The sequence below is a fragment of the Scyliorhinus canicula genome, chromosome 5, assembly GCF_902713615.1.
Source record: "Scyliorhinus canicula chromosome 5, sScyCan1.1, whole genome shotgun sequence".
NCBI classification, from domain to species: domain Eukaryota; kingdom Metazoa; phylum Chordata; class Chondrichthyes; order Carcharhiniformes; family Scyliorhinidae; genus Scyliorhinus; species Scyliorhinus canicula.
Window position 1 is genome coordinate 26,861,473 of NC_052150.1, and position 23,351 is coordinate 26,884,823.

Below are 23,351 nucleotides of genomic sequence, written 5' to 3' on the forward strand. Positions count from 1 at the left end.
TGTATGTGTTGGGAGTGCCTGCATGTGTGTCAGGCGTGCTTGCATTAGTGTCAGCGCGCACATGTTTGGAGTGCCTGCATATGTGTCGGCACATGCCTGTCAAGAGTGCCTGCATGTATGTCGGCGCACGTGTGTTGGGAGTGCCTGCATGTGTGTCAGCATACGTGTGTTGGGAGTGCCAGTTTATGTGGGTGAATGTGCGTTGATCAGTGCAAGTGTGTGTGGCTGGATGGCTACGAGCTTCTTTGTGGGAGAGGTGGGTGTGCTGATGTGTCTTTTTCACACTCATTATTTGTATCGGATGCTGACAGGAGTTGGCAGGGACTCAGGTGTAGAAATGCGTTTTGGATGATCTCCCTGTGGAAGGTCTCCAGTTATGTGCCTCACTCTGTTTACATACAACTGAAAGAGTGGTAGGAGGCTAGCAGCATAGTTTTCTGTGCTTTGCTGAAACACTGAATGCAACAAGGATTGTGGTAACAGCAAATTTATTCAACTAACTCTGCAGGTGTGAGAAACACTTCTGCTCTTCCCGTGTGTGGTAGGCTATATTAGGGGTATCACGGTACCTAGGTGGGATGTACCTTATACTGTAGTATGAGTGGTAGAACCTGCCTGCTGGTTCCGCCCAGCAGGCGGAGCATAAGAGTCTGTGTTTCACCCACAGCAGTCATTCTGTACCGGAGCTGCTGGGGTAACTACTTTGTTCATTAAAGCCTTCAATTGGACTACAATCTCACTTCAGTAGTGATTGATCGTGCATCACCGTGGTACTGGGGAATTCAGGTGGTGTTCCTGTCATGTGACAATGTGATGCCTGATGTGACTGTGTTGCCTTGTAGTCACGACCCTTCTCGCTTGGTTTGGGCCCCTGGTGGTGTGAGGTGCAACAGTGTACACAGTGCAAACTATATACAAATATATATGTACCAAAGCAATACAACAGTGTACAATGGTTGTGTGAACAATGAAACATCGATTGGGCTCTTGCAACTTGGTTCATGGCCCATTATGTTTCTTCTCCCTTTCTTTAGCACGTGGTGGGGGGGAACAAAACCGCATTTGCCAGTCCAAACAGCCTTTGTGGTGATGAAATCCCAATATTGTGTGCTTGGCATGCTCAGAGGCCTGGGGCATGTAATATAACCAGTAGACGGAGGGGGGCCTGTTCTATGGCCCCATTTTGCTGGGTTCACGAGACATACTGTGATGGATCCTCTGATTCTGGGGCTATGTCCCCATGCCGGCGCGGACCGGTGGCGTTTTATGCCAGAAAAAGCAGCTGCTACATGGCAGAGGCCACTCACGGACACGGCCAGCAAAATAGTGCCCCCCCTTTGGCCGGCTTGTGTGCCCCACACCACCTCCCAACAGTGCCCCAGACCCTGATAAAGTTTCCCCTGCCCATGGATGGCCCACCCCTGACTGTGGCAGCGCTGGACTGAGTCAGTAGCCCCCACGGTGAGTTCCCAACGGATGAGATCACATGCGGCCGACACTGTCGGGAACAGCCCCCAATTTGGTCGGAATCGGGTATTCTCCGGACGATTGCCGAACGCGATTTCGGCATCTGCAACCGGAGAATCCCGCCAATGATTTGTGCATTGTGCAGATGTGGGACCCGCTACACTGGACTCCGATACGGCCTGCATGAATGTGGCTGTGGGTGGCTTGCAATCAAGGTAAGACAGTCGAGATGCAGCATCAGCTGCCGGTGATGGCTCTGCCACTCACAAGAGATAACGGTGACTGTGTAAGTTGTGACTGCCGTTCGAAGCTACCACATAGCTGTTGGGGTGTAGTGCCTCGCAACTGACTGCTAATTGGTCATAGACGCTTGCGGCCTGGATCCAGACCATCTGGCCACCCGGTGCGAGGAGGCCAAGTCTGAGAATGTTGATTGTACTGTGGCTTGTTGTACAGTCTGTGTTGCATCTGTGTACCTTGTACATTAGATTCAAGTTTAGGCTGCATCAGAGGCTTGTGTCATGGGAATGCCACTTTACGAGATGTTTGTCTGCTCAAGTGGCTGCAGTGATGTCAGAATGTGGGTGGAGCTTCGCTCTGGCTCTGCTTTTTAGTTTTGCTTTGAGGAAAAGCTTGGGTGTGTGTTTTGTAGTTTTGTTTTAGTGTTAGAGCTGCATCCAGCCAAAGAAGGTGTAATTTTGATCTCTCTGCAATCTAAAGATTATCTCCAGATCATTTGGTGAATTCAGAGCTATAACTGCTCTCAGTAGAGAATTTAAACCTGATGTGCTTCTTTTATTTGGGGGTGGAGACGGTCACATGCGGTACCTTACGGACAGAGACTAAAAACAGACTGTTAGATTTGGCAAATACATTGCATTTAACATTACCTGCCAAGGTACAAATAGATAAGGTACTTATGGTGGTACTTGAGCATTTAAAATTGCCTGAGATACAGTCTGACGCATTAGAAATGGCAAAACTTCAGTTACAAATCAAACAATTTGAACATGTAAAAGAATTAAAGCTGCTTGAATATGAAATGAGAGAAAAAGAAAGAATAGCCCTCGCAGAAATGAAGGAGAGGGAAAAAGAGAGAGAAGAAAGGGCAGCACAGTAGCATTGTGGATAGCACAATTGCTTCACAGCTCCAGGGTCTCGGGTTTGATTCCGGCTTGGGTCACTCTGTGTGCGGAGTCTGCACATTCTCCCCATGTGTGCGTGGGTTTCCTCCGGGTGCTCCGGTTTCCTCCCACAGTCCAAAGATGTGCAGGTTAGGTGGATTGGCCATGCTAAATTGCCCATAGTGTCCAAAATTGCCCTTAGTGTTGGGTTGGGTTACTGGGTTATGGGGATAGGGTGGAGGTGTGGACCTTGGGTAGAGTGCTCTGTCCAAGGGCCGGTGCAGACACGATGGGCCGAATGGCCTCCTTCTGCATTGTAAATTCTATGAAATAGAGAGGATGAAGAAAATGAGAGAAGAAAGGAGAAAAGAAAGAATGGCCCTAGCAGAACAAAAATAAAGAGAAAGGGAAATGCAGACCAAGGAAAAAGAAAGAGAGAGGAGAGAGAGAGAGAGAGAGAGGAAAAGAAAGAGAGACAGGACAAGGAAAGAGAGAGAGAGTTTGAACTGCGGAAAATGGCCATGAAACATGACAGTCAGTTAAGATTGGCAGACGGAAAGAAAAATGTACAGTTGGAGGATAGTGAAGCAAAAGAGCTTCATAGTCAAAGGCTTGGTTGGGATCTATTTAAGTATGTCCACGCATTGCCAAGGTTTGATGAAGAGGTAGAAGCCTTTTTCATTTCATTTGAGAAGGTAGCTAAACAAATAAAATGGCCACAGGAGATGTTGGTATTACTGATTCAAACAAAGTTGGTAGGTAGAGCTAATGAAGTGTTTGTATCACTATCAGAGGAGGTATGAGATGTATGAGGAGGTGAAAAAATCCATCTTAGGTGCCTTTGAACTGGTGCCTGGAGCCTACAGACAAAGGTTTAGAAATTTAAGGAAAGAACCTGGTCAAACATACATGAGTTTGAACGGATCAAACAGAGTAATTTTGATAGGTGGATAAGGGCTTTGAAAATAGACCAAACGTATGAAACTCTCAGAGAAATTATACTTTTGGAGGAGTTCAATTCCTGATGTAGTGAGAACTCATGTGGAAGAGCAGAAGGTTAAAACTGTGAGATTAGCAGCAAAAATGGCAGATGATTATGAATTAGTTCATCAATCAAAGCTTGGTGTCCGACATCAGTTTCAGCCTGTATGGGATAGAAACTGGGGACATGAGAAATACTCAAGTGGTAAAGGTAAAGGTGATCTGATGGGAGATAATAAGGAGAGTGTACCTCAGATTAAAAAGGAAATCCAGGAGAAAGAGACATGAAAAGTTTAAAATGTTTTCACTGTAATAAACTAGGCCATGTAAAGTCACATTGTTTCTGGTGGAAGAAAAGCACTGGGAAGGCTGATATGGTAAAAGGATAAGACAGTGGGGTTTGTTAAAGTGGTAAAGGAAAGCCCAAGTGAAGCAAAGGAGGTGCAAAAGATTGTACAGCCTGATCAAGAAGTAATTGTTAAGAAGGTGCCAGATGTCTTCAAATAATTTACTTGTGTGGGTAAAGTTTACTCATGTGTATCAGGAGGAGCAGGTAAAGCAGTCACAATTTTAAGAGAAATGGGAGCTAGTCAATCTTTGATGGTAAGAGTTGAGGAGTTATGTAGGTTGGGAAGAATGTTGCCAGAAAAGGTGGTAATATGTGGAATTCAGGGTGAGAAGAGTAGTGTTCCATTATATCAGGTAAGGTTGGAAAGTCCAGTGAAGAGTGGTGAAATGGTAGTAGGAGTAATAGAGAAACTATCTTGTCCAGGAATACAGTTTATCTTGGGTAATGATATAACTGGAATGCAGGTGGGAGTGACGCCTACTGTGGTTAATAAGCCAGTGGAAAATCAGACAACTGAAGAGTTGAAGGACGAATATCCTGGGATCTTTCCGGATTATGTAGTAACAAGGTCACAAAGTCACAGGTTTAGACAAGAGCAGTAATCAGAAAGTGAAGATAAAGGTGAAGTGCCATTATCAGAAATTATTTTTGATCAGGTGGTTGGAAAAGAACAGGTGGAGGATGAGGTGGATATTTTTAGTTCAGGAAAATTGTCGGAGTTACACAGAAAGATGTAGAGATAAACCAGATGTATCAGAAAGCATACACGGAAGAGGAATCTACGTGTATCCCAGAGTATTATTACCGTAAAAGTGATGTCTTGATGAAAAAGTGGAGACCTTTACATGTGCAGGCGGATGAAAGGTGGGCAGAAGTTCATCAGGTGATATTGCTGGTAGCATATAGCAAGGAGGTGTTGCGAGTTGCACACGAGGTACCAGTGGGAGGTCATTTAGGAGTAAGGAAAATTTGAGCTAAAATCCAAAAACATTTTTATTGGCCTGCACGACAGAAAGATGTAGTTAAATTTTGTCGATTATATCACACATGACAAGTGATAGGGAAACCTCAAGCAGTGATAATACCAGCACCCTTAATACCCATTCCAGCATTTGAGGAACCTTTTACAAGTGTCCTAATTGATTGCATAGGACCGCTTCCTAAAACGAAAAGTGTGAATCAATATTATTTAACTATAATGGATGTGTCTACGAAGTTTCCAGAGACCATTCCAGTACGCAATATTACATCTAAAAAGATTGTGGAGGAGTTACTTAAATTCTTTACTAGATATGGACTACCCACAGAAATACAATCAGATCAAGGATCAAAATTTACCTCAAAGTTATTCAAATAAGTTATGGGTAGCTTCAGAATAAAACAATTTAAATCAACTGTGTATCATCCAGAATCACAAGGAGCGTTAGAAAGATGGCATCAGACATTAAAGACAACGTTGAGGGCTTCTTTTAAAAGGTTTTTTTTGTCTTATGGATGTTAAAAGGAAAGTTTAAGGATTAGAGTGTTGTATTCTTTGGGGGTTGTATTTGAATTGAGTGGTCAGTTCTTCTCTGAAGGACGAAAGTACACAAGAGTTTGTGAGGAAGCTCCTTGAGGATTCTGGCAGGCAGTCATGTGCACCTGATGGCCTTTTTTAAAGCCTACTTATTTCACCTCTATTTCCATTATGTCCATTTCCTCCTGGTGATCAGCCTGGTCTGTGGAGGGTAGGAAAGCTTTGGACAGGGCATCAGCCAGGTGGAGTTCCTTTTCTGCATTTGTATACACGCTTATATTATAATGCTGTAACTTCCGCATCATGCTTTGCAACAGTGCAGACTCAGTATGGAGAGGCTTCTTCAGGATGGTAATGAGATATTGATGCTCTGTCTTGACAGTTACAGGATGGCCACATATGAGATCGTGAAATTTCGCACAAAAACTAGGGCAAGGAGTTCCTTCTCGATTTGTGCATAACGGTTCTCCGTGTCCATGAGAGTCCCTACAGTAAAAGCTATTGGTCTTCCATTTTGTGTACATGCTGCACTGAGTCCGTGCTGGGAGGCCTCTCCCAAGATTGGTACAGGACTGTGAACATCAGTATTGTACTGCTGGGGTTGCTAATGCTTGTTTGAGCCTGTTGAAATATACTGTGTGGTGTTGTTACTAACACCATTCGACATCCTGGAGGTGAAGTGGTCGAGTGAACTCACTGTGACATGGAATAAATTTGGACAAATCGTTTGTCATGCCCAGTAAACGCTGTGGATTGTGATTGTCAACAGGGATATCATTTGGTGTTTGGCTGCGGTCCTGTCTGGATCAGGCTTCACGCCATCAGCAGTGAGTAGATGGCCTGCATATGCAACCTGAATTTGCATTTAGTGGGGTTGAGCTTTAATTGAAGTTCCCTGACTTTGTCCAGGACATAGCAAAGATACACATCAGACCAGGATATCATCGCCTATGACCTCGCATGATTGACCGTGAATAGTTGCTCCATGTACCGCTGGAAGACCTCACTGCCAGTGGAGATTCCAAATGGCATAAGCTGAAAATAGTATCTGTCCACTGGGACATAGATGTTGTCCGCTTTGAAGATCCCATATCAAACGGGATCTGCCGAAATCTGCAATTAGCATCAAGCATGCTGAATACCTTTGCTTGTGGAATGTCTGATATCACCTACTCCACTGTCTTCATGGGCTGATGTGGTCCGAGTAGTTCAGATGTACAAGGTCGATGCATATTCTGACTGTACCATCATTTTTTGACACCATTGCTGAGACCCATTCCATAGGCTCCTCCAGTGGTGTGATAACGCCCAGCGCTGTCATGTGATGTAACCCATCAATTATGTTTTGCCTCATGGCAACTTGTACTCTTCTAGGAGTATAAACTGTGATATGTGACAGTTTACCGATGACCTGGCAGTTGAAAACATTGTTGTACATTGTCATCTCCTCGGCTTGAAGTTGTACAGCATGCACTTCTGGGCCAAGTCGAATGAGCCCTAACAGTGGCTTCACATTCTGATTCCCAATGTGGAAATTGAAGTTTCCTTGTGCACAATGAAGGGTAGCTGCACTCAGTAGTGATGGTCTGCCCATCCATTAGCCATGAGGTCTGACTGCTGGTCGGGATCTGGTATCACATCTGGGTCTATTCTCCTGTAGATTTTTGCTGAAGTAAATTACACTTAGCCCTGGTATTAATCTTCACTCTAAGCCTGGCATTACTGGAGACTACATGTAGGGTTGTGAAGATCTTGCCCTTAGTGGGAGTTTCCACATTCTCGTAATATAGCACTCACCTGATGAAGGAGCCGCGCTCCGAAAGCTAGTGATTTGAAACAAACCTGTTCGACTTTAACCTGGTGTTGGAAGACTTCTTACTGTGTCAACCCCAGTCTAACGCCGGCATCTCCTCATCGTAATATCATGTCAATGTTGGTGTTGATGTTGCTGCTGGTTCAGCGACCATATTACTTGGGTTGACTTGTACTTCGTTGATCTTGCTAATGTGCCTAGCTCATGGAAATCAATTAGCAGCCATATTGCTGTTAACAGAAAGGAGCCATTGTTGCTTGAACTGGCAGCATTTGGCAATGGTTACACTTGCCACAATGATTGCATTTGTTGCATGTGGGCAGCATGGTGGTTAGCATAAATGCTTCACAGCTCCAGGGTCCCAGGTTTGATTCCCGGCTGGGTCACTGTCTGTGTGGAGTCTGCACGTCCTCCCCCTGTGTGCGTGGGTTTCCTCCGGGTGCTCCGGTTTCCTCCCACAGTCCAAAGATGTGCGGGTTAGGTGGATTGGCCATGCTAAATTGCCCGTAGTGTCCTAATAAAAGTAAGGTTAGGGGTGGGGGTGGGGGGGTTGTTGGGTTATGGGTATAGGGTGGATACATGGGTTTGAGTAGGGTGATCATGGCTCGGCACAACATTGAGGGCCGAAGGGCCTGTTCTGTGCTGTACTGTTCTATGTTCTATGTTCCAAATGCAATGCACAGTGCTGTTTGGTTGGGGGCAGGGGAGTGCTGGCCGCTGCAGGACACCTGCTGACCAGCATCAACTTGTCCAAACTGCGCCGTTCCTGCCTAAATATTCTCCTTGATGTCGCCAGAATGTTCGTTGAGCAGACACACTGTATGCCGACTGTAACATTAGATCTTTTTGTCGCAGCAGTTGTTTACACACTGTATCACTGTTTATTCCACAAACCGATCCCTAACAAACACATCTGAAATTTCCGCATTTAGTCACTAACATTTTCAAAGTGGTACGGTAAAATTGCATTGACTTGTGTGTTTTTTAGTTGGTGGACTTAAAAATATAGCAATCGAGAGTAAGGATCTTAACCAGAAGGTGCATGGCTTTAAATTTATTCAAAATTATCTCGCGGTCTTCTTTATTGAACGTAAATGATGTAAATTTTTTAACCCACTAAATTCAGTAAATTGATTGATATTTTATTGTCACATGTACTGAAGTACAGTGAAAAGTATTTTTCTGTGGCCAAGGGAATGTACATAGTACGTACATCAGTAGACAAATAAAAATAAAAATTGACAACAGTACATTGACAAATGATACATCAACAAATAGTGATTGGAGAGCAGCTTAGGGCATCGTGAATAGTGTTCTTACAGGGAACAGATCAGTCCGAGGGAAGAGTTGTTGAGGAGTCTAGTAGCTGTGGGGAGGAAGCTGTTCCTATGTCTGGATGTGCAGGTCTTCAGACCTGTATCTTCTGCCTGATGGAAGGGTCTGGAAGAAGGCAAAGCCTGGGTGTGAGGGGTCTCTGACAATGCTGTCTGCATTCCTGAGGCAGCGGGAGGTGTAGACAGAATCAATGGGAGGATGGCAAGTTTGTGTGATGCGTTGGGCTGAGTTCATCACACTGCAGTTTTGTACGATCTTGGGCCGAACAGTTGCCATACCAAGCTGTGATGCAGGCGGATAGGATGCTCTCTGTGGCACGCGTATGCGTGTACATTTTTTGTCTCATGATAAAGCACTGCACCACAGAACATGAGCCACTCCTGTTTAAATCTCTCCCAGTTGTGTGTCACATTTTTAGCGAAGATTAGTGGGTCAATTGTTCAAAGTCCTTGCACCGTGTCGTTTTCAGTGGTCCGCTGAAACACTGACTGCAACAAGGACTGTACTGACAGTAAGTTGATTCAACTAACTCTACAGGTGGAAGAAGCACTTCTCTAGCACGAGGTAACCAGGGATTCCGACATGCCCCTGTAACATGACTATATGACGCCCAATGGGACCGCATCATCTCGTAGCCACATGACGACCCGGCCATACTTTGGGAAAGATGTGAAGGCATTAGAAAATTCAAAAATAGGTTCAAAAGAACGGTCCCACGAATGAAGAACTTGAGCTACGTAGAAAGATTGGGTTGCTTTCCTTGGAGGAGAGCAGGTTGAGGGGGAGATCAGGTAGAGATATTCAAAATCATGAGGGGTCTGGACAGATTAGATAGAGGGCAACTGTTCGCATTGGTGGAAGGATCAAGAACTAGGGGGCGGGCACCGATTTAAGGCAATAGCTAAAAGAAGCCCTGGCAGTTAAGAAAAAAATTTTCACGCAGCAAGTGGTTAGGATGTGAAATATACTGCCTGAGAGTGTTGTGGAACATAAGAACATAAGAACTAGGAGCAGGAGTAGGCCATCTGGCCCCTCGAGCCTGCTCCGCCATTCAATTAGATCATGGCTGATCTTTTGTGGACTCAGCTCCACTTTCCGGCCCGAACACCATAACCCTTAATACCTTTATTCTTCAAAAAACTATCTATCTTTACCTTAAAAACATGTAATGAAGGAGCCTCAACTGCTTCACTGGGCAAGGAATTCCATAGATTCACAACCCTTTGGGTGAAGAAGTTCCTCCTAAACTCAGTCCTAAATCTACTTCCCCTTATTTTGAGGCTATGCCCCCTAGTTCTGCTGTCACCCGCCAGTGGAAACAACCTGCCCGCATCTATCCTATCTATTCCCTTCATAATTTTAAATGTTTCTATAAGATCCCCCCTCATCCTTCTAAATTCCAACGAGTACAGTCCCAGTCTACTCAACCTCTCCTCATAATCCAACCCCTTCAACTCTGGGATTAACCTAGTGAATCTCCTCTGCACATCCTCCAGCGCCAGTACGTCCTTTCTCAAGTAAGGAGACCAAAACTGAACACAATACTCCAGGTGTGGCCGCACTAACACCTTATACAATTGCAACATAACCTCCCTAGTCTTAAACTCCATCCCTCTAGCAATGAAGGACAAAATTCCATTTGCCTTCTTAATCACCTGTTGCACTTGTAAACCAACCTTCTGTGACTCATGTACTGGCACACCCAAGTCTCTCTGAACAGCGGCATGCTTTAATATTTTATCGTTTAAATAATAATCCCGTTTGCTGTTATTCCTACCAAAATGGATAACCTCACATTTGTGCGGGTCAACCAAGGCTTTCAAGACAGACTTGGATTGTTATCTGAAAATGGAGAATGTGCATGAGTACAGGAGTCGGCTGAAAACTGACACTAGGTGCATTCCTCCTAGGGTGTGCTGGCGCAGACACGATGGGCTGAATGGCCTCTTTCTGTGCTGTGACGATTCTGGGATGCAATATTTTCACATATTTCAATCTAATTTGGTCCAGCCAGTTGGGATTCTCGCATGGCGGCTGCGAACTCAGTCCGCGGCCACCCTGGTCAAGGGTGGGCAGATTGGAGGGCGGGGGGGGGCCTCATAGGCGGCCAGGAAAAGTTTGTGGGGGGGTTGAGGGTTGGGCCCCCGACCGATCGGGAGGTTTATTTTTCGGGTCCAACTTCGCGGTCCGAGTTCGCCATGGAGCACGGCGTGGCCGCTGGAGGCCGCCACCATGTGCACGTACGGCCTCCAAATTGGACGTTCAGGTGCCCGTATCTACAGCAAAAACTGCTAGATCTACGCTGGGTCCCTGCTAGCCCCCTGCAGGGCTAAGAATTTATGCCCATTTCATGCCAGAGTTTCTGTCGTGAAACTCCACCATTTTGACGCTGGCGTGGGGACATAGTTCCAATAATGGAGAATCCAGCCCCTTATATACAATAGGGAATTGTAGGGACCTTGTACACCAGGAATTTCTTCCAAGTTTGCTAGCTCTGAACTTCAGGCGAAGCTACAGGAAGGCACGGGTCTGGGGTTTGGTTATGGTTTCTGGGGCGGGGGAAAGAAAGAGGGAGAGAAATAGCAACAAAATTCAGGGTAAAATTATCATTATGTTTTATATTTAACCACTATGGTGCAGTCTGTAATTTGTTGCAAATGTTTGCTTGATTTTGTTTCTAATACTTTGATGCAGTTCTCTGCTGTGCATAACATTCGGGATACCAGCGCTGCTGGACACCACACTGAAATGTTATAATGGTGTTGTCAAACAGAAGTCAATGACTAAGCGCAGATGTGACTATCATTTTAACCACAGACATTCATTTTAGTAGAAAACATCTTACACACAGGGTACAAATAAAAGTACGCCACTACGAAAGAAAAACAACAAACTCGCTGTTATTTAGCACTTTTCACGATTTTGGGACATCCAAAGTGTTTATAACCAATGTAGTGCCTTGTATTGCTCTTATGTAGGTGGGGAATTATAGTAGTCGCAACCGTGTCATTAAAAGCAATGGAATAATGAACCAGATAATATGTGCTCTTGGTAATTTTTCTCAAGGTAAATATGGCCAAGGACTCCAAGATATCTTCTTCAAATTGTTCCTTGGGATATTTAGTATTCAATTGAGAGGACACGGGGCAGCACGGTAGCATAGTGGTTAGCATCAATGCTTCACAGCTCCAGGGTCCCAGGTTCGGTTTCCGGCTGGGTCACTGTCTGTGCGGAGTCTGCACGTCCTCCCTGTGTGTGCGTGGGTTTCCTCCGGGTGCTCCGGTTTCCTCCCACAGTCCAAAGATGTGCGGGTTAGGTAGATTGGCCATGCTAAATTGCCCGTAGTGTCCTAAAAAAGTAAGGTTAAGGGGGAGTTGTTGGGTTACGGGTATATGGTGGATATGTGAGTTTGAGTAGGGTGATCATTGCTCGGCACAACATCGAGGGCCGAAGGGCCTGTTCTGTGCTGTACTGTTCTAAACTTCTAGACAGACATGGTCTTGGTTTAATCCCATTTGAAAGACAGCAAACAAAACCTCCGACAGTGTAGCACTCTCATTGTATTGCACTGGGAAGTGACTTGGGAGTAATTGCTGATGTGTTTGGAGTTGGGCCTGAACACATGAAAGCTGACTCAAATGAGTCAGCCCTACCACCGATACTTAAAACAGTCCCCACTATTCAATGACCAAGCCATACGCTCACAACAATCAAACAACATTTGAACATTCTGTTTTTCGTTTTACTTTTTCATAAACAAATGCACAAAAAGGGTTAAAGTTCCCATGTATGTGCCATGCATTCACGAGTATGGAGATTACACGCCAATGATGGTGGCCATTTCTAGTCTTTATTAATCAACCATATCTGTTTTTCCAATTAAACATGTGCAGCTAATATATTGGACAGTGTGCTTTATAGCAAACAAGAAGTTTGCAAGTGGCAGATTGTACTGCAGAAACAGAATATAACAATTTGGAGTGGTTTCAAAACTAATGAAAAGTGACTTTAAAAATATGACTACAATCCAGACATACACGTACACATTTAAAAACCGTTTCAAGTTTCACATAATAGGCACTAAAATACAATCATATAATTGGCTATAAATGTTAAAAGTGACATTTAGCACAATATATCTTTACCAAGAGTGCATTTCAATGAATCTGATTAAAATCTAAATGCACATAGATGATCTATTCATTGTACCATTAGGAAATGTAATGTCTAGACCATGCTGCACATCACAGTGTCTCGCTATACAGTAGTTCAGCTCTTTGGTACAACACTAGTGAAAACTACTTTGTTTTATCCCAATAGTTCTTCAAACCCTTCTCGCCAGACCTGTGTTCAGACCCAGCTGATAGTCTACATTGAAGTAATGTAAATCGCTTATTGTCACGAGTAGGCTTCAGTGAAGTTACTGTGAAAAGCCCCTAGTCGCCACATTCCGGCGCCTGTCCAGGGAGGCTGGAATCGAACCGTGCTGCTGGCCTGCTTTCAAAGCCAGCGATTTAGCTCAGTGAGCTAAACCAGCCCTTGAATGAAAATCGCTTATTGTCACGAGTAGGCTTCAAATGAAGTTACTGTGAAAAGCCCCTGGTCGCCACATTCCGGCGCCTGTTCGGGGAGGCTGTTTTAAGATGATAAACATTAAAAAATGTTTTATCTTCCATTGCTGTCTTTTATCTGTGCATCCTGATAACCAACTATGAAGTGATGGTTCTTTGAAGATTGCTATTCATGATAAGTTGTTTCCATTGATTTCCAGTGACTGTTTAACTTTAATACCAGTCAATCACTCCTGGCAATACACACAGTCTTTATTAGAGAAGGTGCTGGATATTTGGATCTGGGTGCAAAGTCTTCATTTAGACATTTTGTCCTTTTAAAAGTATTTTTGCGCTAACTTCCTGTGTCAACATTTAGATCGGAGACTCCCTGTTTAACTTGCCACATTATAATGACATCCTCCTGCCAGTGCAGGTGGTACAGTATCACCGCTGGATAGAAGGTGTCATTATGGCATGACGGTTTACATTGGCAGTACCCATTATAAATATTCACATAGCAAACGGCAATGGGACAAATCTACAGGAAGTGCACACACATAGAGGATTTTAATATGTGACAAATTGAGCCATAAATCAGTCTCATTAAAAATGCTTAAAATTCACTACGGAGGAACTGCTTTGTATTTACTTTTAAAGGATGTTACTTGAGTAGTGCAGGTCGGTGGTTCACAAGCTGGGATCTCGGGATCCCTGGGAGTGCACAAAAACTTTCCAGAAGGCCTGTGAAATAATGAACAGGCCTTAAGGAACATCTGGCAATCGCATTCTATCCTGCCATCAGCAGGTTATATGGTGTGTGCATGTAGAGTGCCACCGTGCCACCCTATTATCTGCGTTTCAGTTAACAGTCTTTTTGACTATCTGCTAACATTGTCATGGGACAAAACATGACATGTGACATAAAAATTACATGGCAATTTTCTACTTTGCATCATCCTTGGCTATGTTTTTCTGCATAGGGAATTAACATACTGCAGCACAGTGGTTAGCATTACTGCCTCACAGCGCCAGGGACCAGGGTTCAATTCCAGCCATGGGTGACCGTGTGGAGTTTGCACTTTCTCCCCGTGTCTGCACGAGGTTCCTCCGGGTGCTCCTGATTTCTCCCGGACTCCAAAGGTGTGCAGGTTAAGTGGATTGGCCATGATAGAATTGCCCCTTAGCGTGCCCAGGGATGTACAGGTAAGGTGGGATCATGGTTATATTCAAATTCTGCCAGTTCTGCTGAGTGTTTCCAGAGTTTTCCGTTATTACGTGCAAGTGAATAAACTGCGCTGAGTATTAACATAACTGAAGTATTTTCTACATTCCAATTATTTTAGTGTGCAATTCCATCACTTCATTCACACATCAAATCCCTTATTTTACAAAGCAGGATCGCCATGCTATTCCATTTATACCAGGTCTGGATAAAGTAGCTTGTACACTATGAAAAATTATAGGTGTCCTTTCTGGGAACACATACTAAAGTTGGGTTTTACCCTGGTGAGCAGTTCCGTCTGAAGTACAGATCTCTAGATACTAAAGATGGCCGATACCTGTGTAGTGAAAAAGGTGTTCATAGGAATTTTGGCCCTGAGAAAGTCCGATGTACTTTTTTGAGCCATTATGCTAAGGAAATATCATGTGGCATTTTGTAGAAACAGCTATTCGTTTGGGCTAGGGCTCACTTACCAACCTATGATAATGAAGTTAGGCTTGTATCAGTGGATTCACTTCAAGCATTCTTTTTTAAAGTAGGTTACCAGTCCCATTGCTCATCATGGCATGAGTTTACTTTCTACCGAGAAGCACATTTTTAACAAATCATTAGGAGAAATAAATAACACAGGAAAGCCAAGAAGTTAGTTTTGACCTAGGCCTTTGATTGGAATTGAGGCCTGCAACTCTTGGGATGGCAAAGGGAAAAATACACAATTGGGGGCTCCCCTCGGAAATTATACCCTCATGTGCCATCCATTGGCCGCAGGAACCGACACCAGGTTATACCAGGTGGCAAATGAGCTCCAGTAAATACCCCAGAAGGACCCAAGAGAAAGCTGGTCAATCTCAGGCAGGGTTGTTGCTTTTCTTTCAATGGTCCTCGTAATTCCTTTCGAGTGAAAGACCATCTTTCGTCAAAATTGACTTCTAGTGGAACAGTATTGGGGCATAGCATTTTCAACAGGCGGAACAGAATGGACAGCATTGAAGTATCCTTTCATTGCCATGTATTGTCCCAGCCGTGTAATTGACCGCCTTCCCTTACATTTAGAAGCATGTGTACATCAACTTGCAAAGACTTGTTTAGTAAAGGGATACTTTAACGCTAATGAGCACACTTTATCACTGATAAACACATTATTTGTTCAGTATAGATGTGTGCTTTCTGATTCAGTCTATGAAGTGAATTAATGCAGATGGATGCAAAATACAGTCTTGGTCGCCATGCTGTAATTACTCAATGCAAGTAATGAATGGCTAAGCTGTGGTTATACAACTGAATGTTACAATTTTAGGTGTGTGTTAAAGTTTGTATAAGTCCTCAGTTGTATAATAATTTAGATCAGAATGCCCATGATTACTAATCCACCTGAAAGGGAGTCTAAGGCACAGGCTGTCCACTTTGGGATTGGAAGGACTGACGGGTCACTACTTGGGTGGGATTGGGGTGGGGGTGGGGGTTATTCCAATGTCAATGGTCAATGGAGTGGACCCCATGTGGCTTTTGGGGTCTGAATTGTTTGCATTAGTCACATTGCTTTCTTCCGTGAATCACCCTTTGTACCATTTCCGCTGGATGAAGTCCATTATGCCACCAGGAGAGTAAGCAGGACACAACGCAAATTATTCCGCTCCCAGAGACTCTGCATCTGTCTGAAACACTACCAGCTGATGGTGCTGTTGATTCCTGGTCAATAGATGAAGGCTCCAGTAAGCTGCTTAATTTAGATCAATTTTTATATCTAAAAGCTTTAGTAGAGTTCAGCAAAGGTCTTCCACTCACAAGGGCATGGTATTCTGCTCAGGAACACTGGACCACTGGGCTAACTGGCTGTGCCTTTGTTGAGATGTTTCTACATCCTGTTTGACCGAAGAAGTCCTTGTCGGTTGCTCGCTCGCACCTCTCAAAGGCAACTGTACAGAATCTCTTGGGTTAACAAGCGAGCTTGGAATATTGTCTTGAAGTAAACTGTGATTGGATGCATCCGAGCACTTCTCTGTTTTGCCTGCCCCTTCCTTGCATCCGCTGTCCATAGCAGCACTACCAAGAGGGTTTTGTACAACTGGGTTCTCATCGATGAACTCCAGGCTTCGTCGGTGCGACCCGTGAAAGTTCTTATGATCAGTTTGTAGCGTCCCTTCAGAGTTCTCCAGTGGTTCCGGAATAGAGCTAGCTGTTGAGAAGAGCAACAAGGAATTAAACAACAAGTAAGAATCCATTCATATCTTAAGGGGAAAAAGTGACATACTGCGCACTGCACCCCTCATCAGAGTACATGGAACTACATTAGCTCACAGACCACCAACGCCTCAACTTCAGAACTATAATCCTTGTGTTCAAATCCCCCTCATGGTCTCATCCCCCTCCTTATCTTTGTAATTTCCTTCAGTCCTTTAACCCTCTGAGAACTCTCCATTCCTTCAATTTCAGTCACTTGCATGTGCATTCCCCATTCTTTCACCTCACCCCTGACAGCTGTATCTTCAGCCACCTATCCCCCACAGAATTGGAATTATCTCCTCCTCCCCACCTCACCATTTTACACCTTAATTCTTTGATCAAGCTTTTGGTCACCTGTCCCAACATGGCTTGGCGTCTGATAATACTCCTGAGAGGCATCTTGAAGGTGCTAGGTTAGCGCCAACTGTTGTACAATACATTTTCCATTAGCAAGGACCATTTTAACCAAATTAGATTTTATTTCAAGAGTGAATGTTTATCCCTTTAAAATACTGGAGCACGAGTGTCAAAGGGCAAATGGAGATAAAATATACACTTTCAATTCATCTATAAGGAATATAGAATTTATCGCTTATAAGCGAGAAGGTGACTCGTTAGTAAGTTTTGTCAGTTATTAAGATTTTACTGTGCCCAAACCCATCATATTCTGTAAGTGTACAAAACAGTTTGAAACAGAGTGCACATGCTCTGTAGGTAACTTGTCTACAAGGAGTTAGACATTACAGAAATCTTCAAAAGCAAATATTTCCCACAAGGTTTCGATTGACATCGGGGGTGGGTGGGAGCACGGTGGTCATATTAATCTGTGCCTGGGTGATTAATGGTTAACCTCAGAGTCTTTTGTTCACCTGATCTCAATTAAACAGTCTGTTTTTGGAGGTGGTTGACCTGGATTATGTTCTGTAATCTCTGGCATGACACTTCAAAGGAATGTTGTGCATTGACTATATTTTTGTAACTGAGCGACTGGCAAATGAAAACAGATTTTTCACAATGTTGCTCAAAGCACAAATAAAAATCTTTATAGAAAGATCTTATTTATTTAGTGACTTAAGGAGAGACCGGTGTTTTCTTTCAGTGTTGTCATGGCTATTTTCTGGGACATTACAACACTTGCATAAATATGGGCTACTGTAGCTCTGGAGTAACCCACAGCAATACCAAAGTGGATTTGTTGTTAAAAAATAACATTACTCTACTGTGAAATCAAAGTTATTTTCAGATATCCTTACAGTCGATTTAAAAATAGTTGGAAGCCACTATGTTAAACTGATTACACCATTCACATGCATCATCCTGTATAATGGAGAAAATAAATTTCAGTTTTACTTCTGGGTTCAACGCAATGGCAGTCAGCGGATCTATTTTAAAAATGTCACTGGATGTTGCATTGTGTTAAAACCTTGGAATCTGTGTTTCCATACAGCCCGGTCTCTTGGATTCAAGCAGTTTTTGCCTGCTCATTTAGGAATCCTGCACCTTTGGACCGTCTCATTCAGATCCTATTAGTGTGAGCTCATCGAAACCATTCACAATCTTCGTGGAATGTTAAGGTAGAACAGGCATGGATTGGGACACAGGTTCTACAAGTACTACTCCTCCAAACTTGTATGCTTAAAAGCCAAGAGGGAATGCAAGTGCCACCTGTAGATACGTTGATAGCACAATCTTCAAAGGTTTTCGGTCATCTGGGTTGAGGGGTTTGGTTAGCTATCCGGCCCAGGCCTAAGTCCAGGAATACTTGTTAAAAAGGTCACAAAACACTCTGCGCTTATGCAACAGAATCGGACGTGAGAATTGAGCCTCTCTTCTTTTTTTCCCTCCCTGCACCGAACGTGCTAGCTCTGGCAAAGTTTTCCAAAATTCCCTAGATTCTGGAAAGGTTCCATCAGACTGTAAAGTAAAAAATATAAATCCCACTATCCAAGAAAGCAGAGAGGCAGAAAGCAGGAAACTATAGGCCAGTTAGCTTGACATCTATCGTGGGGAAGGTGTTAGCATCGATCATTAAAGAGGTTAGAGCCAGGCACTTAGAAAAACCAAGACGCTTGGGAAGAATCAACATGGTATTATTAAAGGGAAGCGTAGCAGAAGTAGGCCATTTGGCCCTCGAGTCTGCTCCACCATGTAACAAGATCATGACTGATCTGTATGTGTTGAATTCCACATTCCAATCTACCCCGGTACCCTTTGATTCTCTTGCCTAACATGAAACCATCTACCCTATCTTAAAATATTCATTGACGCCCCATCTCCATCGCCTTCTGAGGCAGAGAGTTCAAAAGTTGCACAACCCTCTCTGAGAGAAAAAAGTTCTCCTCATCTCTGTCCTGTAAGGGCAACCCCTAACTTTAAAACAATGCCCTCTAGTTCTGGATTCACTCACTGGAGAGCACATCCTTTCCACGTCCACCTTGGCGAGACCATTCAGGATCGTATATACTTCAATCAAGTCACCCCCTCGCTCATCTAAACGCCAGCATAAACAAGCCCAGCCTGTTGAATATTTCCCCTTAAGACAACCTGGTATTAATCTAATACAATGATTCCCAACCTTTTTTACGTCATGGCACACCTTTATAATATAAATATTTTGAGGCACACCTCCTATTTTCTCTAATTGAAATCTCACAGAAGCATTTTATCTGTAAAACCTCCTGAAAACATGTCAAGTCGCTGTTTAAAACAATTTCCATTAGTTTAAGAAGTTTACAATGAAAGCCTTTTCACCATTTGCATGTCAAATACAATAGTGGAGCCTCTTTCTCCCTTTCTTAATTTTATTGGTTCCTGTTTCTTACCTCTATCTTCTTCCCTGACTGGAACTTTGTTTTTTTTTCCCTGCTCCCTGTCCTCGCTCCTGTTTATTTCCCACCTCTCCCTGTTTCCCTTGCTTCTCCCAGGCTTTTGCGCCCTTTATCCGATTTTGCTTTTTGTGCAGGCGCACGTGGCCTTTGTTTTCAATTCCCTAAGAACCTGGGATCTCCCATGCCTTCGTCAGCCAGGAAAGGGCTGCATATGTGCGGTTCAGAATTTTCTATGTTGGGAATCCAAACCATGCATGTGCCGGCTGGGAATGGGCCACGTGTTCGCAGTTCTGATTTTTTTCCCCATTGGTTAGGCCCATGTGTATGTGCTTGGCCAATGTTAAAAAAAAGCAAACTGCTCATGTGCCAATTCCTAGCTGGCGCATGCGTGGGAGACTCGAGGTTCATCGGAACTTGGAGATGCCAACCACAGACTGATAACCAAGATTAGATTTAATTTATTTACATTACAGTGTAATCATTTTGAATCTTATTTTGAGGCACACTTGTGGAGCCTGTGCAGCACACAGGTTGGGAACCTCTGATCTAGTAAACCTCCTCTGCACTGCCTCCAACGCATTTACATCCTGCCTTAAATAAGGAGAGCAAAACTGCACACAGTGGGGTGAATTCTCCACCTCCCCTACCGCGTGCTCCTCTGTAGCACGCTGGCCCCGGCAGCAGGAGTCTCCATACCCACAGCCGGTCAATGAAATTTCCCATTGTGGCCACCCCACCGCACCGGGAAACGTGTGGGTGTGGAGAATCCCGACAGCAGTGAACTCCAGACAGTATTCGAAATGCGGTTTCACCAATGCATGTATAACTGAAGCATAGCGTCCTTACTTTTATGTTCAATTCCTGTCATAATAGAGCCTATTATTCCATTAGCCTTCTTGATTACATGCTGTACCTGCACACTAACTTTTTGTGACTCATGACTAGAACACCGAGATTTCTCTGAATTCTCAATACTCTGCCTTTTCATTCTTCCTTCCAAAATGAACAACTTCACATTTTCCTACATTATATTCCATCTGCCAGATTTTGTGCCCACTTACTAAACCTATCTATTTTCATCTTTAAATTCCTTGGACGAGATTTTCTCTGTTGCCAGCGAAGTCCGATGTCATATGGGCCTGATTATAATGTGCAAATGTTTTATAATGAGGTTCCTGGCATCGGAAGGTGGGAAATGCGGCCCACCACTGATGGGGGAGGGGACGATCGCTTCCTGCTTTTACACGATACGTGACTTTGGCCTTCTCGGGATATTTTCCACTCCCGTCGCCAAATCCACCAATTGCAGACGGAAGCGGATTGTCCCCTCCCTTCACAACATGCGTTCCTACCTATCTTTGTGTCATCTGCAAACTGAGCTACTATGCCTTCGCTCCACTCGTGTAAGACCCGTGCCAGACTCCACTCATCATATCCTTCCAATTAGACAAAAGCCTATTTATGCATACACACTGTTTTCTGCCAGCCAGCCAATCTTCTACCCATGCTAATGCATTACCCCCTACCCAGGAGATTTTATTTTCCACAATAACCTTTCATATGGCACCTTATCAAATGCTTTCTTGAAATCGAAGTACACTACATCTATAGATTTACCTCAATCCACAGCACATGTCACTCCTTCAAAGGACTCTAATAAAGGACTCCGCTTTGGCAAAGGCTCATCTGAACTCGAAACGTGAGCTCTTTTCTCTCCCTACAATTGCTGCCAGACCCTGCTGAGATTTTGCAACATTTTTTCTTTGGTTTTAGATTTCAGCATCCGCAGTAGTTTGCTTTTATTTTTATTAAGGACTCTAATAAGTTGGTTAAACATGATTTACCTTTAATAATACCACGTTGATTCTTCCCAAGCATCTCGAGGTTTTTCTAAGTGCCTGGTGCTTTAATGATCGATGCTAACACCTTCCCCACGATAGATGTCAAGCTAACTGGCCTATAGTTTCCTGCTTTCTGCCTCTCTGCTTTCTTGGATAGTGGGGATTTATATTTTTTACTTTACAGTCTGATGGAACCTTTCCAGAATCTAGGGAATTTTGGAAAACTAACACCAATGCACCCACTACCACATTAACCACTTCCTTTAAGACCCCAGGATGAAGTCTGTCTGGACCACTATCACAATATTTCCACGGTTTGTGTCATCTACAAATTTTGAAAATGCGACCCGTTCGCCCAAATCTAAGTTCGGTGCAGGGAGGGAACAAAAGGAGAGGCTCAATTCTCACGTCCGATTCTGTTGCACAAGCGGAGAGAGTGTTTTATATTCGTATGACTGACTTCAAGAGGTGGTCAGACTGGTGGAATGAGCCGACACATGGCAAATTCAATTTAATGCTGAGAAATGCACAGTGATGATGTGACCATCAATTCACTTGGAACACGATTGGAAGTAAACTGTGGTTTTAATAGTCTTACAACTGAGCCTGCCTGCAACCAGAAGAACTGAGGGCAGGCTCACACGGCTGCAGTACTTTATACTTCCGGTAGTGGGAGGGGCCATGGGCGGAGCCGAGGGGGGAGCCCTGTACAATCTCCTCATCTCCCCCTATGGGCAGAGCCGCGCAACGGCTCGCAGACAGAGCCTACAAGGACACAATACCATACAATACAATACAGTGTGAATTATATTCACCACAAGTGATTTGTTAGGAAGAACAAGGAAAGGCAATATAAATAAAACAATACTTCTGAAGGTGATGCAAGAAGAGGGATTTGGTGGTATGTGCGCACAAGTCATTGATGGTGGCAGGGCTGGTTGAGATAGTGGTTAAAAAGGCACAGGTAAAATGGGTTTTATAAATAGAGGCAGAGAGTGAAAATGTAAAGAAATTATGATGAAACAACTATAAAACCTAGTTTGCCGGCAACTCGAGTACTGTCACTCTTCCTCTGCTCTACATTTTAGGAATATTCTGAAGGCACTGACCTGAATTTTCCGGTCATTACAATTCACTTTTCCCGCTGACATCGCATTGTTGCCAGTGGTTTTTGTGGTAGTGTGTGTGTGTGTGTGTGGGGGGGGGGGGGGGGTGTCACAATGGGAAATCCCATTCACAAGCAGCGGGAAGATAGAATCCCGCCAAGAAGCACGTGGCTAGGGGACCAGAGGATCTTGCTCATGAGTCCAGAAAATATTTACAAATATGGTTCTGAGGATGAGGCACTTCAATTGCAAGGATAGATTGGAGAGGCTGCGGTTGTTCTCCATAGAGAAAAACAGGATGAGCAAAAATGTGATGCAGATATTCAAGAATCCCGAGGGGCCTCGGCAGAGTAGATGGAGAGAAACTGTTCCCATTGGCGGCAGGATTGAGGACATGGATTTAAAATGATTGACGAAAGAAGCAAAGGCGACACGAGGGAAAAACCTCCATGAATTAGCGGGCGATTAGGATCTGAAAAGGGCCGCCTGAGGGAACGGTGGAAGCAGATTCAATCATGGCTTTCATATGGGAATCAGATCGGCACCGGAAGGAAAATAATTTGGAAGGCTATGGGAAAGGGGTTAGGGAGTGGTTCTAGCTAAAGTGCTCTTGCAGAGAGCTGGCAAAGGCTTGTCGGGCCAAATGGCGTACCTCATGTGCTGATATGACTCCATGATCCTAACTTTTCTTCCCCGAATAAAAGGATTCTGTTTTTCAAGAACTGGTGCCATTCTGAAGTTAGGGACCTGCAGTTGTCTACCAACCAACAATATATGAAAACTACATATGGTTATCATAGAATCATAGAATTTACAGTGCAGAAGGAGGCCATTCGGCCCATTGAGTCTGCACCGGCTCTTGGAAAGAGCATCCTACCCAAGGTCAACACCTCCACCCCTATCCCCATAACCCAGTAACCCCACCCAACACTAAGGGCAATTTTGGACACTTAAGGACAATTTGTCATGGCCAATCCACCTAACCTGCACATC

The 23,351-nt window shown here is 44.0% G+C and overlaps 1 protein-coding gene across 2 annotated transcripts in view; it reads right to left on the minus strand.

Annotated features, from left to right (window-relative positions):
* Positions 1-12,413: 12,413 nt before the first annotated feature.
* zdhhc11 (zinc finger DHHC-type containing 11) overlaps positions 12,414-23,351 on the minus strand; it is a 170,162-nt gene continuing 159,224 nt past the window's right edge. For both annotated transcript variants that reach the window (XM_038796793.1, XM_038796792.1), the window contains exon 11: positions 12,414-16,536. In XM_038796793.1, coding sequence (XP_038652721.1) covers positions 16,142-16,536 — 395 coding nt within the window. In that variant the 3' untranslated portion in view covers positions 12,414-16,141. The remainder of the gene's footprint in view (positions 16,537-23,351) is intronic.